The sequence below is a fragment of the Argentina silus genome, assembly GCF_951799395.1.
Source record: "Argentina silus genome assembly, chromosome: 13".
NCBI classification, from domain to species: Eukaryota; Metazoa; Chordata; class Actinopteri; order Argentiniformes; family Argentinidae; genus Argentina; species Argentina silus.
The window spans coordinates 12,797,632-12,815,248 of NC_139667.1; the positions used below are offsets into that span (position 1 = coordinate 12,797,632).

The 17,617-nt window shown below is 46.8% G+C and overlaps 2 protein-coding genes across 2 annotated transcripts; both read left to right on the forward strand.

The window, feature by feature from the left end:
- Positions 1 to 534: 534 nt before the first annotated feature.
- On the forward strand, positions 535 to 6,430 carry LOC310814357 (transmembrane protein 151B; the record flags this gene model as incomplete). The annotated part of the gene is made up of 2 exons (XM_083683732.1): positions 535 to 648; positions 4,760 to 6,430. 2 exons carry the CDS (start codon positions 535 to 537, stop codon positions 6,428 to 6,430), a joined length of 1,785 nt encoding a protein of 594 aa, XP_083539858.1.
- Positions 6,431 to 9,556: 3,126 nt separating this feature from the next.
- heatr4 (HEAT repeat containing 4) lies at positions 9,557 to 17,617 on the forward strand (the record flags this gene model as incomplete). Its single annotated transcript, XM_083683546.1, has 15 exons — positions 9,557 to 10,308; positions 10,700 to 10,887; positions 11,248 to 11,409; positions 11,733 to 11,999; positions 12,827 to 12,970; positions 13,246 to 13,422; positions 13,755 to 13,924; positions 14,214 to 14,318; positions 14,535 to 14,653; positions 15,007 to 15,187; positions 15,318 to 15,387; positions 16,005 to 16,194; positions 16,629 to 16,707; positions 17,046 to 17,199; positions 17,493 to 17,617. The coding sequence occupies 15 exons, from the start codon at positions 9,557 to 9,559 to the stop codon at positions 17,615 to 17,617; spliced, it is 2,883 nt and encodes a 960-aa protein (XP_083539672.1).

Sequence of the window (17,617 nt, forward strand, 5' to 3'; positions counted from 1 at the left end):
TGTGATAGATAGGCTACTTGCACACCATCCAAGGCCGGCGGTGGCTATGGGATCCCCCCCCCCCCCCCCCCCACACCCACACACACACACACACACACACACACACAGAAACCCACCCCCCGGGCCTGGCCTGACACTATCGGACAAATGCATCAATCATTTTGCTGAACTCTGTCATTATTTTTTTTCTGCATGCTGTGTGACCTAACATCTACCCTATGTCGGTAGGTCATTCGTCCTCGTACGAGGCGCGCACATGTTTGTTATAGATGCGCGCTTAAAGCAACTCTCTGTCTCTTCTATCTTTTTTTATTTATTTTTTAATGTATCGACAAGGCTCTGCGGTCAAATCGTCCCCGCCCCCCCGGGTCCAAGCGGTGGGAACACCTAGAGCGGCGCGGCGGGATCCCCATTCCTCTTGGCTCCAGCCCAGATGATCTGCCGCTGAGAGAGAGAGAGGGGGGGACGAGATAAAAGAGCGGTACTGTACTACGGGGAAGCTCAGGCTTGATTCTGCCATGTCAAGACAGCAGCATGTTCTCCCCCGATTTGGAAACTGATACCACTGCGGAAGACACAGCGCCCAGCACCCCGAATGATGCTGAGGAGGACGCGGATGCGCCGGTTAGCGTTGATGTGCTGGAGGAGGTGAGAGTCAGACAGCGCAACACTTCTGTGTGTGTGCGGTTTTATGCAGTCGATGATTGGAATGTCATGCCAGCATTGTAGGGGCCACATATTCATGTGTGTGGCTCAAACTGAGCCACTGTACTACTAGTTTCATATTTGATGTAAGATTAGGCTACTGTTTCAATAGTGCAAACAAGTGCATGCCATAGCCTCTGCAGAAAATGTTCACAATAAATTCTGCATGGATTTATGTGGTATATCTTATTGATTGTTATCTATCCAATGTCTATTTGAGTCCTCTGCAATTCACCAAATAGAGGAAATTGCATACTGACTGAAACTGGGTACACCGCAAAATCATATCCACTGTTCTCTGGGGTCTATTAATGGAATCACTACAATTGATTCACTACTAGCAGAATGATATCATAGCCCTTCTGTAGGGTATAGGGGTTATTTGATTCTATCACATTTCATAGTTGCTCAGAGGTAATCCAAATGCATGATTCTAATTCTATGGCATTCTAATTCTAGAAGTCCAGGTGACGGAACCGATGGAACGCTGCTGTGTTCTACTCCATAGAGCCAGAGTACTGCTGAGCATATCAATGCTCCAACACTGCTGAAGTCATAAGCAGCATGATGGGGGGGCCTATAGGCTTCTGTAGGGCCATTGGCCACTGATATACAGTAAATGCCTGGGTGCCACAAGACTGTTTGCCTGCTGAGCTAAAGCCTAGGCACTAGCTTGAGAAGCGACCACATGTCTCAGGCTTCCCGGGTTCGAACCCAGTTGGTTATACGTACATGTAAAACTGTTCCGTATGTCAAAGATGATACAGGTCTACTTTGATAATGCTCTCAACTCATTGGTATAGGCTTGCTATAGTAGATAGGTCATGTCTGGTACAGAAATGTGAACTTGCTTTAAGTGCTCAGTAATGATGTGTATTCAGTCAGTCCTCTGTGAGGTGTACCTCCATGGCAGTCTGTCTGCCATGCTGTAATTACAGTGATTTCATCTGGGGAATTGACTGTGTGCAGCTTACCGTGAAACATAGCTTCGAGGAGAGACAGACCGTAAAATGACAAAGGGAGTTGTTTTGAACTTCAAGTCCACTGTCAGAGAGCCCCAGAGGTAATGGATTGTTGTGTTGAGGATGAGGACTGCCTCACCCCCTCCCCTCCTCCCTCCCCCTCCCCCTCTGTATGAAAGAGGTGGTCCAAAGTCAATGCTATATTTGACTTGTGTGATCAATGCCTGGATTGTATTGTTATCCATGTCTGGTCTGAGTCAGCCCTTTCTGTGTGACCACTGTGGCGAAGCTAGTTTAGTTCACAACCATCTGGATCTGAACCACTAACATATTGAGTTAGTGGCAGTCTAACCCAGACACAGTCCGAGACAAAATTACACTTTCACATGAGACCCTCCATTAAAGATGCTTTTTAATTTAAGAGTATAGATGTATGTGGTTTTCCAGAGGTTCACATGGATCAAGAGAGCTCTTCATTGCTGACTGTGCGTCAGGTGAATGAAATGTTTCCATAAATAGACAGGTGAATTCTATGAGGTGGCACTGACCTTTCCTCTGTGACCTCAGCTGATCTTCATGGCTGGTTGGGTGTTGGTTTGGCTCTCTGTGACCTCAGCTGATCTTCATGGCTGGTTGGTTTGGCTCTCTGTGACCTCAGTTGATCTTCATGGCTGGTTGGGTGTTGGTTTGGCTCTCTGTGACCTCAGCTGATCTTCATGGCTGGTTTGGTTTTGGTTTGGCTCTGACCTCAGCTGATCTTTATGACTGGTGGGCTGTTGGTTTGGCTCTCTGTGACCTCAGCTGATCTTCATGGCTGGTTTGGTTTTGGTTTGGCTCTGACCTCAGCTGATCTTTATGACTGGTGGGCTGTTGGTTTGGCTCTCTGTGACCTCAGCTGATCCTCATGGCTGGTTGGTTGTTGGTTTGGCTCTCTCTGAATAGAACACATCTGGGGGTGTGTCCCAACTGTCTCTCCTCTATTCCTCACATGCTCTCTCCTCACTTTTTTTCTCAAATTGCATTGGAGGAGGAGATCCAAGGCCCCTCCCCTTAGATATCTCATCCAATGCATTTTGAGAAGGAAGTGAAGACAGAGGAATAGAAGGAATAGAGGAGAGACTATTGGGACACACGTGTTTGATACCATTCCTCATTCCATTTCATGCATTACAATGAGCCCGTCCTCCGATTTCTACCTCCGCCAGCCTCCCCTGATTTCCATTTTACAATGTCAATATCATCACACCTCCACCTCCACGAGTTGAAATGATGGCCAAAACATCACGTTTTCTTACTACATAAGGGGGAAAAACAACACCTTCTCTAACCAGTTGTTTCTTCTCCACACACAGGATAGTACTATAACAGGGGAGGCTGGTGGAGGCAAAAATAGGAGGACGGGCTCAATGTAATGCATGGAATGGAATAAGGAATGGTATCAAACACACGTTTCCATGCCATGCATCCATTCCATGCATTACAATGAGCCCATCCTCTGACCTCCACAAGCCTCTCCTGTACTATAATCATTGTACAGGAACGGCAGAGAGAGCAGCTCTGGGAGAAAAGCCTCTCTGCTGAAAAGGAGAAATTCATTGGCAGTCAGCTGTGCAAATGTGAGCACTTTTGAAGATGCCAGGACAGACTGGGCCAGGGCTGCTGCACCGAGCTCTCCACTGGACACTGATAAAGACTAGGCCAGCGTAGGCCTGCAGGGCACAGACACCATGTGTAGCCCACTGACCTGGGTTTGATTCTGCTGTGCTGGAATTAAAAATAGCATGTTTATTTTAGTAGAGGTCTGATGTCATATTGTTAAAGGCATTGGAGAATTGTATACACAGTAGATGCAAATCAGGGGAGGCTGGTGGAGGTAAAAATCAGATGTTTGATACCGATTGTTTGATACCATTCCTTCTTCCATTCCATGCATTACAATGAGTCTGTCCTTCAATGTTTACCTCCACCAACCTCCCCTGATGCAAATGGTAAGTATGAAAATACAGTAGTGAGCTGTCTTAGGGGATAGGGGACCTGTTCAGGTGGCACACAGACCTGAGTGGGATCGTCAGTTGCTAGTTTCTACTGTGCAACATGTAGTCTTATTAATTGAATTCAAATGAGCTACATGGTCATGATCCAGCCTGATTTACTGTACGTTGAGAGTTTTAAAAGCTCAGGAGATTACAGCTACATCAAGCTAATTTGGGTTTTAAGAGCCTAAAGCAATGAAATCATTTCTCGTTTTGGGATTCTTTCATGTGTGCTCAGTTTTCGTCTGTTCACATTCTGCTTCTTATGGCTCAATAATGTATGGTACATGGTTGTTTTCTTCACTCTTAAAAACAAACCCCTTTGCCTGTATGAACATTAAATACATACAGTATAGACCAGGAGAGGCTAGCAGATGTAGAAATTGGAGCACAGGCTCATTGTTATGCATTGCACGTAATGAGGGAATGGTATCAAACACGTGTTTAATACGATTCCTCATTTCATTCCATGCATTACAATGAGCCTGTCCTCCGATTTCTACCTCCGTCAGCCTCCACTGGTATGGTCCAGTTCTACACAACGTTCATTATACATTCCAATACAGCATCTATCATGCATCCTTGTATATTTTGTAATGTTTGAAGAACCAGAGAGCTAGATTTTAATCAATTAATGAAAATGAGCTTTGTTCATTTTTCAAAGTGGGTTTTGACAGGGTCTAAGAAACTGCTGTACATTCATTAGAGGTAGCCTAGCCTGAAGAACTGCTTCAACCAGTGTGCTCCAACTATTGTTAATCATCCTAAAGCCTTTGCTAAGGGCTATTTAAATTTAGCCATTTGTCATTCACAACTATCTTGTGAAAATTAGTGTATGTAAGCTTTCCTCTTTCTCTCCCTCTTTCTCTCCTCACTGTCCTTTTTCTTTCTCTTTCTCTTTCCCTCTCTCCCTTTCTCTCGCCCTCTCCCCTCCTCAATCCCTCCTTCTCTGCCCCCTTGTTTCACTCTCTCTACCTCATTCCTCTCCTTTTATCTCACCCTGCCTTTTTCTCTCTCTCTCTCTCTCTCTCTCTTCCCCATCTCTCTCTCTCTCTGCAGCAGAGGCCAGTGAAGCAGTCCCTGAGTGCCTGTGTGTGCCGAGAGTCCCATTGGCGCTGCCTGCTGCTGTCCCTCCTCATGTACAGCTGTCTGGGCACCCTGGCCTGGTGCCAGCTCACCCGGGTCACCAAGCTCAGCTTCGACCCATCCGTCACCTCCTCCCTGACGTCTTCCATCTCCTCCTCGCTCAGGGGGGCGGGCATGGGCGGGGGAGGCCGCTCCATGATTTACCACGACAGCCCCTGCGCCGACGGATATGTCTACATTCCCCTGGCCTTCCTGCTGATGCTATACACTGTGTACCTGGTGGAATGCTGGCACTGCCGCGCCCGCACCGAGCTCCAGAGCAAGGCGGATGTGGACAGTGTGTATGAGAGGGTGTTGAGGATGCGCCAGGCCCGGCCCCGTGTCTGGTGGAAGGCCATCAGCTACCATTTTGTCCGTAGGAGCCGACAGGTGACCCGCTATCGTAATGGGGACGCCTACACCACCACGCAAGTGTACCACGAGCGGGTCAACACACACGTGGCCGAGGGGGAGTTTGACTTCAGCCGCTGCGGGATGAGGGATGTGTCGCGGGACCTGCAGGGGCTGGATGGACACTCGGCCACGCGGCTCTGTTTCACCAAGTGCTTCAGTTTCGCCGGAGCCGGTCCGGAGAATGCCTACCTCAACCAGCGCGCCAGGTTCTTCTCCGAGATCGAGGGTCTGGATGACTACATGGAGGCGAGGGAGGGGATGCAGCTGAAGAACGTGGACTTTAAAGAGCACCTGATCGCCTACGTGGACCCCGATCATCTACCCTGGTACACCTCCCAGGTGGCCTTCTGGTTGGCTGCCCTGCTGATGCTCTCTTGGCCTCTGAGAGTCCTGATAGAGTACCACACAGCCTCTGTCCACTACCACGTGGAGAAGCTGTTTGGCCTGGAGTACAGCCACAGCAGCCCCTCTCCTACGGAGGAGGAGGCCCCCATCAGGAGCGGCCTCCCCAGGGTCGACACGGTGGACAGCACTGAGTTGGAGTGGCACATACGCTCTAACCGCCAGCTCATCCCCAGCTACTCAGAGGCCATGCTCCTGAACCTGGGGGATTCCGATTCTAGAACCATTGATTCTAGAACAGGGGGTGATGACATCATTGTGGGTTCTAACTCTTTCCTCCTAGGCAGCCAAGGCGTAGGCCCGGCCCAGAGCTATGGGACCCTGGTCCAGGACTGTGAGCACTGCTGTCAGCTCCAGGAAACTGGAGGAGGAGGAGGAGGGGGAGGAGGAGGAGGAGGAGGAGGGGGGCGGAGGAGACGGACCACCACCACCAGCTCCAGCTGCTCCTCCATCTTCTCCCGCCACGCCTTCCACTCCCGCCTCTCCCTGGACACGTCGCGGTTCTCGCTCTGCCGCATGTATGGCTCCCGGCGCACCGTGGGCCTGTGGCGGAGCCGCAGCAGCACCCTGACGGACCGTTGCTGCGCCGACGAACAGTGCTGCCGCTCTTACTCCAGCCAGCTGGCCCTCAACGACAGCCCGCCCACCTACCGGGACGCTCGATTCTTCCCCGTCCTCATCGTGCACCGCCCCGAGGGGTGCGGCGGCGGGGAGCCAGGGGGGGACACTACGGATGTGCGGAGGTATTATGTACGCCGGGGGTCCTGCTGCCTAGAGACCTCACTTTGAGAGTCAGAGAGACTCTTTTGGATGATTTAGGGAGCAGTATATTCCCACTGAGAGCTTATGGGAGGTCTAGGAGTGAGACACTAAAGATGGACGACACTAATCTATAGACTGCACTGGAAGTGGGTCTCACACTGTGTCTGGGTGGTATGGTCCCATTCACATAGACTGCCTCTTTGAAAATGGTGGTAGAGAATCACTTTTTAACCAATCACAGAACTAATTCAGTAATGTTATTGTGTGAACAGTTCTGTCTGTCTAGTGTGTGCTACAGTATATGAATCTGAACACATTGGTAGGCGAGAGCATATCAGTGGAGGCTGTTGGAGGTAGAAATCGTAGGACAGGCTCACTGTAATGCATGAAACGGAATGAGGAATGGTATCAAACCATGAACACATATTTGATACCATTCCTCATTCCATGCATTACAATGGGCCTGTCCTCCGATTCCTACCTCCACCAGCCTCCCCTGATATGCTCTCGTCCTGCAGCTGAAGATATGATTGTGAGTCAAATAAAGGGCTGGTTTTTGGTTTTCCATTCAATGACAAGCTCACAATGCAGTGATTATAGGGTGCCCCCCAATGGACAGTTCTGGCTCCCTTCCTCTTCACCCTGTACACCTCAGACTTCATGCACGATTCTGCTGCTGTGGGATGTGTCAGTGGAGGCCAGGAGACCGAGTACAAAGGACTGGTGGACAGTTTTGTTGAGTGGTGTGAGCAGAACCACCTGCTACTCAACATCAGCAAGACAAAGGAGATGGTGGTGGACTTTAGGAGGACTAGGGTCCCCCTGTCTCCTGTTTCCATCCAGGGAGAGAACGTGGTGGTGGTCCAGAGCTACAAGTACCTGGGGGTGCACCTGGACAATAAACTGGACTGGACTGGTAACACAGATGTCCTGTACAAGAGGGGCCAGAGCCGGCTTTATCTTCTGAGGAGGCTCAGGTCCTTTGGCGTGTGCTGCTGTACATGCAGAACATGTTCTACCAGTCAGTGGTGGCCAGTGTAGTGCTGTACGTGGTGGTATGCTGGGGGGCAGCATCAAGGAAGGTGACGCCAAGAGGCTGAACAAGCTTATTAGGAAAGCTGGTTCTGTCTTCGGTGTCTGGACACTGTGAAGGAGGAGGCCAATAGGAGGATGAGGACCAAACTCCTGGCCATCATGAACAATCCCTCCCATCCCCTACATGACACTGTGGCAGAGCAGAGAAGCTCCTTTAGCAACAGATTATTACAACCACGTTGCACTAAGGAGCACTATAGGAGATCTTTTCTGCCTGCTGCAATAAGACTGTTCAACTCCTCCTCCGGCTGGCTCGATCGGGGTGATCAGAGTCAGGCTGGGGGATGTTAAATCATACTGGACTATTCTTACTGTATATAATGTTTCAGATGTCTATTTTATTCTATTATTCTATTGTCACTTTATTTTGTTGTTGTTTGTGATGTGAGCTGCTGTAACGCCTTAATTTCCCCTCGGGGATCAATAAAGTACCTATCTATCTATCTATCTATCTATACAGCATTAACAATGTAAATGACTGCCTTTTAAGTTGTCTTAATACAATATACACGTAAATGGGTTCAAAAAATGATTTTATTCTGGCCCATTTGGATGGAAGCTATTGGAATTGTGGCAAAAAGGGAAGATACAATTTGTTATTGCTTTCACTGTTGTTTCAAACTATTACCAGTATTTCAGAATGCCCTCATCATTTCATCGCAGCATGAATAATCCTTTTAAGAATATACCAAAGTCACTGATCTCTGGCTCTGTTTAATTTGATCCTTGAATCTTGAAGAACTCAGTTTTCTCATCTCTTCACCCCATCTGCTGTCCAATAATTCCCCTTTCAATGTACTTTAAAATGCAAAAACAGCAACAAAATTGATGTTTCTGTGAGTGTTTGGATTGTTGAATTAACTGATATTGGGTTGCAGCAAAAATTTCTTTTTCAGGTTCAGTAGCTAAACTTGGGTCTGCATACAGGAGGTGCATGTTGACATAAAGCTACGATTGTAATATTGTTACCAAAGTTATAGTCTATGTGAGTCAACAACCAAAGCATTTTCAAATATCTTATTTCCCATTTTGACAGAATATAGTCATAGCATTGAATGGAAGATCGGCTTTATTGAACTGAAGTTGGATTAATTATGGAGATTGATGAATAAAAAAAAAGATTGATGATATGTATCAGCATACAGAGTCAGAGAGCAATAATGTCCTAATGTTAGGTGAACTGTGCTGTTATAAATGGCAGTGACTGTTAATAAAAGAGACATCTAATAACATTGTATGGTGTTCTGTCTATTCTCCACCATGAAAAATACTTCAATAATATGTAAAAATAGATGTTGTATAAATTGCATTTGCAATACATACTTGCAGGAACGATTTATTGAACAGACACACACCTCAGGTGAGGTGAACAGGTGGGAAACACCTGCAGTCGTCAAGGTTAGTCATAGCCACACAACCCGTTGGCAACGGTTACTATTTCTATCCATAAGTTGTAACAAGGGGCAGGTATAGTATAATATACATATAATAATGTCGCAATTACTTTGTAGATTCACCTGTTCGTTGTTAGCTACATCTTTGTAGCAAATGTATCTCCCTCTCCCTTTCGCGCAAAAACAGCCAGCTGAGAGCCCGGACTTCGCCTTAGTTGCCATGACAACGGATTCTCTCTACCGGATTCTCTCTACCACAGGTTCACGGAGACATACAACAAAAGTCTAGTCTAGTAAGTAGCTATGATTTATTTAAACATTCTAAACATTTACAGTAGCCTATAGGGCTACTATGAAAGATTTAGTAGGAAAAACTATTGGAGATATAGAATTGCCCTACTTTCTGTGTGAGAACACCAGGTACCTTAATTCCCATACTACTTTCAGGGATTCATTGAGCAGACTGGCTGCAGTAGAACACCAGAAAGAGAAAGTCTAGACTCCAGGCTATCTTTAATCATCTCAATAGGCTACTTTTAAGGGATTTTATAGGCTCCTGTGTATGTGGGCTAAACCCACAAATATCTTACCAAATCCGTTTATTTATTTTTTTCTTCAGATGAATGGCTTGCTCCCCAAGAGGATAGGGTAGCTAGTAGCCTACATGGATTCGATGAAACGCACCAAATCGAAGGTGAGCTGCCTTCAGAACCTGAGAGGCCAGCGGCTCTACAGACAGCTGCTCAACAATGCCACCTGCGGCCTCACTTTCTCCAAGGATGTTGTATGTGAGATGGGCTCAGAGAGCATCTCCTACAGTCAAGCCGACTTCCATTGGCTCTTCAATGCTTCTGGACCTCTAGCACCAAGCACCAGGACAAAGAGCACAAGGAGAAGGTCTTATAAATGTCCCCCACAGGACCATGCAGAGAATAGCAGAGGTCCTAGAGGCCCTCCCTCTCCACTCCCAGCGTTACAGGTATCCCAAACTACCCCCTTGACTGCCAAAGAATCCTTTACTCTCCCCGGCCAGCAGGGGGGCCTGTTGGACTCTTTTAAGAGGACAGGACTACGAGGGGTTCCTAATGTCTACAGCTGCTTGAAGGAGGCGTCCGCAGGAGGCAGGGAGGACCGGTCCAAGAGCTGCCACTGGGATGAGTTTGTACTGAAAAAGCTGACCAAGACCACGGCTCAGTGGATTGTGACTCAACAGATACCCAACCAGTGCCAGAACAAGACCCGACTACAGTCCCTGCTGAGGGACCAGTACGGGTCGGCCAGCGCCACGGACCTGGTCAATGAGGAACCCATGTGTGAGGAGGACTTCTGCAGTTACCAGAACCTCTGCAAGCAGACGGCCAAGCAGAGGGTTCTGCAGAGCAGCAGGGCGGAGACACCTCTACCTGTTTACTACAGGCAAGGAGACAGGAGTCATCCTAATCAGGAGAGGCTGGTGGAGGAAGAAATCGGAGGACAGGCTCATTGTTATTCATGTATAGAATGGAATGAGGAATGGTATCAAACCCTAACCCATCCCATTTCATGCATTACAATTAGCCCGTCCTCCAATTTCCACCTCCACAAGCCTCCTCTCAATCTAATGTTGAATTATCCCCAATCCCCAGTCAGTTCTTAGTAAATGAATGGAATCATCATAATCAAATCAAACTTTATTGATATAGCACATTTCATACACAAATGCATTGCAACACACTTTACAGGAAGAATAAATAATATCATGATATCATGTCATATTAATAATCAATAACCAATAATAATTATATTAAGTTGATGTCTACTGCTCCAGGGTGCAGGGCTACTCTCTCCCCCCTGCGTGTACAGATGAACCAGGGGTTCTGAACCAGACAGCCAACATTGTGGCGGTTAAACACATCGAGACCCCCCAACCCCCCCGGCTTCAGGACAGCCTGAACCCACGCGCCGGCAGCCATGTTCTCCACACTGAGAACAACTTTGAACAGGAGCTCTTCTCTGGTACTGTGCTACCTCCCCCTCAAATACACAAGAACAATACAGCAAAGTTATAGATACTGTACTATTCAGCAATATCATTCATGTTGCTTTATAGATCAGTTTTACCTCAGATTTGGATTTGATTTGATTTCAAAGGCATGGATCATATCTTCTACTGTTACACAAGACATCCTCCATTCTTTCAGACCATGACTGACACTTTAGGAAATCTAAACAACTTATTATGGGGAAATCATGTCTGACATTTTACAAAATATAATATCACTTAAACTAGAATATGAATAGGAATTGTACTAGTATAGTGTATGAGTACTAGAATTTCATCATTCAGTGTCATTCACTTTTCATGGTACTGTATAGGAATAGCCAAACAGGTCCACCAGCGTGACCCACGGAACCATGACCGCATTATCATGGACAACATGTCAGAGTACCAGAAGAACCTTCAGGAGTTGTTCCCCTGCGGACCAGAGAAATGGAGTAAAGACTCAGCAACGGCCCCATACTCAGACACACAGAAAGGTAAGGATCTCAAGACTTGATCCCCACAGATCATATTAACATTGTTGTTGTTTTAATTCTGTGTTGATCCAAACCACAAATCAAGCTCCTACTGCCCCTATGTTCACATGTGGAGATCTGAGAGGACTGGATTGGTGGAATCATCATTTTTACCTAGCCTATCAGAGGCCCAGATGGAGCTATTGTCATCTATTCTATACCTAACAAATCCTGTCATATCAGATATTGCGTAGGGTATAGGCGGTAGGGCATCATTTCACCAGGTCTTTCTTGAAAAACAGATAAAGGTTAAATAAATCGATACATAATTCTGGATTGACTAGTAAACCTAAAACAGACAAAAAAAAACACAGTTTTACTAATCTATACCCCCCCCCCCTTGATAGGGATGAAGAGGGTGGAGAAGGGTATCCGTCGGTGGGTGGGCCTGCCTACCTCAGCTGACTACACCACAGAGGTGGGTCTGAGACCTCCAGACTACAGCGGTCAGGACACAGAGGTGCCCAGGCAGCAGCTCCTCTACAACCCCATGGCCGAGCTCTCCTCCCTGCGCTACGCCGTGGAGGAGTGGAGGAGCGCCTGGAAGATCAGTAGGTCTCTGAGGGCCTTTACAGACTATGGGGCCAACCAACCCAAAACCCAGGGGGCCTTTACACACTACAGGGCCAACCCCAAACCCAAGGGGCCTTTACACACTATGGGCCAACTCAAAACCCAGGGGGCCTTTACACACAACCAAAATATGCACGCTCTGATTTTTTTAAATGTTTTTATTTATCCTTTATTAAAACAGGGAGATCTGACTGACACCTGCGTCTCTTTTACATAAGAGCCCTGTAGGAACAAGGTGTATGGCATCAGGGAATAAGATAAAAGAAACATCCAGACAGAGAGAATTGCACAAAAATCACAATGATGTTTTCTGCTGCTCTGCTCGGCTCAGCTCAGTCCAGCACTGTAGTGTAAATTCGAGTGGTGTGTCTGATTATCATATAATGACAAGGCTCAGGTGTCAACTTTGTCTTTTGTCATTTATTTCCAGTGACAAATTGTAGGCTCTGATAATATGACTATTTATCCCAGTCCCAGATCTATATGTGCTTTGTGAGCCAACTTAAGATATGATTATTAGTATGCCCACATCAGGGGAGGCTAGTGGAGGTAGAAATCCTCATTCCATTCCATGCGTTACAATGAGCCTCCTCCGATTTCTACCTCCACCAGCCTCCACTGGCCCAGACATACTGTACTCCATAGATAATGTGTATTGCTACAATATAGGAGACAATCAGCTCTTTAGATTCACTTCAGTTTATCCATCATCTTGAAGAGGCTGTTGAGTTGACCCCATAGAATTTAGAATGAGTAGAACAGACATTCTCATACTATGTTTGACCCTGACCCTGTTGTGTCCCAGAGACCACCTGGCAGAGTGTGACGATCGAGGGGTTGAAGAAAGCCCTGACAGACCTGCACTACCACCTCCGCCTGTCTGCTATAGCCACCTGTGCCTCAGGAGCCGTCAACAGGCCCAGGAAGGAGCCCAGGCCCATAGACGCTGGTGAGCGGTGAGCTTTACCCTAATGAAGTGCCCCTGTCACTCAACTTCCTGATGTGTCTTGGTGATCATTAGCGCATATTCTAGCTATATGCTACCTGTCATGGTGGAGTGTATCTTTGCACAATAGACAGAGGATATGGACAACTGTCAATCAATCAGTCAACCAAAGTGTGTGTGTGTGTGTGTGTGTGTGTGTGTGTGTGTGTGTGTGTGTGTGTGTGTGTGTACGTGTGCGTGTGCGTGTGCGTGTGCGTGTGTGTGTATTTCTTCCCCAGTCCAGTACGGCCGTGCTTGGGACATCCAGCCCGTTCCCCAGGAGCTCCAGCCTCTCCTCCTCCAGGCCCTAGATGACCCAGTGAAGAGGGTTCAGATGGCAGCCGCCGTGTGCCAGTACGCCATGGGCACCGCAGACGCCCGCGCCCGACAGATCCTCCGCAACGCACTCCACCAAGGTTGGCTCAGAGCGTCTTTACTGTGTCCTGAGTAATGAGTAATACACTGTCTATAGCAGGACATTTCTGGAATTCTCCATGAATCGATTCCAAAAACCCCAAAGAAACATATCGTCCACGACTCCCTGGAAGTCCATAACACTATAATAATAATAATAACAATATATTGCTAAGGGGACTATCTTCATAGGAAAGGAGCATACACTGTGAATTCAAACCTAACATCTCTGCCTCTGTGTCAGACTGAATGTGTCTCTGTCTCTGTGTCATGCTCTGCAGACTTAGGGTTCTGTCTCTGTGTCAGACTGGATGTGTCTCTGTCTCTATGCCAGACTCTGCAGGTATGGGAGCAGACAGCTGGGTAGCAGCACAGTGCCTGGCCATGGAAGGTGAACACAGCAGGGCTGTCATACAGAGACTTCTCTCACAGCACTTCCTCAACGAGGCTCACACAGACAAGGAGCAGGCCGCTATACTACTGGCCAGCATTAGCAGCAAGACGGTAAGCATCTCTCTGCTTTAAATCCCCACAAACAATGCACTATGTGATTGTAGTACCAATGAAATATTAACATATTAATCTCAAAGCCAGATTAAGCCTAGTCCTGGACAGTATCATACTTTAAATGGAGTTTTCCATTTAAACATTATTTTTAGTCTAGGTATAGGTAATATAGGTCCAAGAAACCAGTCCTAAATGATCAACTCAGTAAGTGGATGGATTAATTCCTATCTTATTTCATTCTGTTTAGCGAATCCATCATAACAGATCTGCCCTCTCTCCCTCTTAGACTCTAGTGCGCTCCCTGCTGGCAGAGGAGCTGAACTGTGCCAATTGGAGAACCAGACTCTTGGCCTGCAACACCATCTCCCAGTTGAAAGGCCCTATTAACAAGGTATCTGTTTATAGTCCTCTTCCTCCTCCTCCTAATCATCATCATCATCACCGTGACTACCATCATCTTCATCATCATCCCCATCATCATCAATTATCATCAGCACAATTCTGAATGTGCTGAGTCGGGTGTCTGTGCTATATTTGATGTGCCTAATCTAAGAGGTATTAGATGAGAATATAAACTATGAACTCATATTAAACGTGTCTTTTGTAGGACCTGACCAACAAGTTGATCTACCTGATGTGGAATGACTGGAATGGTAGAGTACGTCAGGCTGCAGCCCAGACTCTGGGGAAGCTAGGAATGGCCAGAGAAGTCCACAACGAGCTCAGGTATCATCATGGCACTGACTGGGATGCTGTGGTTACCAATGAGGTGTCGGCTGGCGATCACGCTCTGTTCCTACTGTTAAACCTGTGTGTGTGTTTGTGTGTGTGTGTGTGTGTGTGTGTGTGTGTGTGTGTGTGTGTGTGTCTGTGTGTGTGTGTGTGTGTGTGTGTGTGTGTGTGTGTGTGTGTGTGTGTGTGTGTGTGTGTAGGCGTGTGCGCGGGTATGTGTGCGTGCGTGCATACGTGCGTTCTTGTGTGTCCAGTGCATGTATTTGATGCCTGGCATGGGTTTAGAGTGGAGCACACACCCCTTCTAACTGACCAACAAATACAGAACTCGTATTCTCTCTTTTTAGAGTGAAGCTGGAAGAAGGTCCGACGACCTGGAGGGTAGAAGCTCTGGTCCTGGTCTCCCAGCTACAGATCATGACGGCCAAGCTGCTGCCCACCTTCCTGCGCTGCTTCAACGACAACTTTGTGGCCGTACGCAAACAAGCCTGTCTGACCTCAGCCGCTCTGATGATGAAGGACAAGATGGTGAGAGGGGTGAGGGGAAGTGTAGCTTTGTTTAGGACTGTGTTTATGTTGGGTTTACTTTCATATATTTACTCTTGACTCTGAAGAGGACTTTAGAATGATGGGAAATGACATTTATCTTTGGTTGCAGGTCTTGAATCAGCTGATTCAGCTGATGCAGAACGACCCAGCTTGCGATGTCAAAGTTGTTGCCATGAATGGTAAGCATAAAGAACATTCCGAAGTGTAGTCTAGATGTTAAAATTGGGTTTCAAGCATGTCTTAGAAAATAAAACAGCGTAACCACTGTGCATGCAGCTAGATACACAGCTTGCTGTAGTGCTGTGTCATACCTTTCTACTGTCTCACTGAGAGTGAAAAATACGCACATTCAATTATCAGGTGCTGGGCAGGAAAAAAACAAGTAAATAAAAAAAGTAATGTCCGCAACTCTGTAATGCTCCCCGGCGATTTATTCAAGACGCTCCAATTGACAATGTTTGGTCACGTTTCGTCAGGCTCTTAGGTCCGACTTTTCAGGGTTCGCCCCAGAAATCCCCCAAAACACGTTGGTGCCAAAATAGCCAGTGTGAACAGGTACCAGACTTAACTTCAATGGAATTCAATAACACTTAACCCCGGGTTAACAAATGTATGTGTAGATTGAGGGTAAGCTATTCCTGGGCCAGTTTTAACCCTTGGCTAAGGATAGAAACTGAGAAACTAAGAAACTGCAGTGTGAAAAGCCCGACAGAAGAGTTTTGACCTGACAAAACATGAAAAAACCTTGACCAAGGTCCTTAGGCTAAGCAGTGTGAAAAGCCCTCTAGTGTATCAGCTTTAGGCAAGATCGGCTGCCTGACTGCCAACCTCCAGGACCTCCTGCTGTGGGCCTTACATCACGAGGAGGACCCCAGGGTCCGAATCGCTGCCTGCGAGGCTCTGAAGATCTTCAAAGTCAAGGGGCCTGAGCTGCAGCATCTCCTGCAAGAACGCCTCGTACTGGAGCCACACTCTCAGGTTCACAGGTACTACCTCTTTGTGAGAGCCAGAACAGACTTCATCTCCTAGAGCCAGACAGCCGAATGTTGAATATACTCTAGCACATACTGTATGTAGCTCAGAGGAGGCTAGTGGAGGTAAAACATTTTTTTTTTTTAAATAAACATGTTGTGTTTGATACCATTCCTCATTCCATTCCATGCATTGCAATGAGGCCTCCGATTTCTACCTCCACCTGCCTCTCTTGATGTAGCTGTAAAGTCTAGGGGCAGGATTGTTATTACTTTTACCTCCACCAGACTCTCCTCCTAATAGACTAGACAGATGAAGAGCTTGATATTTTGGCAGTGGCTTCTGCCACCCAAAGCTGCCCTGTCAAATCTACATCTAATGCAAATGTTGTGATTATGTAGTAATTAATGTATTGTTTACCTGTATCCTGTGTTTTATCTGCTCTTAGGCATATAGAAGGACTCCTCAAAACCCATGGCTACGGCCTTGAGGGTGACAAGGGCATGGTCCATAAGATCAAAGATCAGGTATGTGTGATCTCTTCTTTACTCTACATGTCAGAAAGTCATATCTTCCTCTGACGATATTATTGAGTCAACGTTGTTCCCTACTGAACAAAGCCCTATATTCACACAGTGTCTCAGAGTAGAAGTCCTGATATATGTTCAGTTTTGCCTTTTGAATTAGATTATATGGACAGGTAAGGACCTGATCCTAGATCAGCACTTCTACTCTGAGACCAGGGGAGGCTGGTGGACATTCCTAATTTTATTCTATGCATTACAATGAGCCCATCCTCCGATTTCTACCTCCACTAGCCTCCACTGTCTGAGACACTTTGTGAATATGGGTCCATGGTTTGCAGGTCCAGAGGCTGTGCACCAAGCGCATCATCACTGACAAGGTGCAGCTAATAGAGGAGCTGGAGGGCATGTACAAGCAGCAAAGGAGGTTTCTGGGAAATGGAGGCCAATCTGACACACTACCAATATCACAGCTGCTGCAGGAACGCTACAGAGGTGACTACAATTTACTACTGACTGAGATTGACCTGTGTCCCAATTCTCAATCCTTTCTCTGAAGTGTATACTTGTCCAGTACCCTACACAGATTTAAAAGCAGAGGATTGGTGGAAGTATGGGCTGGTACACAAATTCATGCTTTTAAATCTGTGTAGGGGATTGGACAAGTTACTGAACTTGACAATAATGAAATGTAGAGCCAAATAATGACCTAATGCCGTAGTGCATGTATAAGTGAGCCTGCTAACTTTATACATCGTTTCTGAACATATGGTAATTGTCTTTTCTAGAACTGAAACATTCCCCCTCCACAGTGCATTTGCCACTAGCCAGCGATTCTTCAGTGACTGAGGTATTCTCTACTTTCATAGAGACGCCACACAATAACCACTTTCAAATGTGCTCTGTAATATAA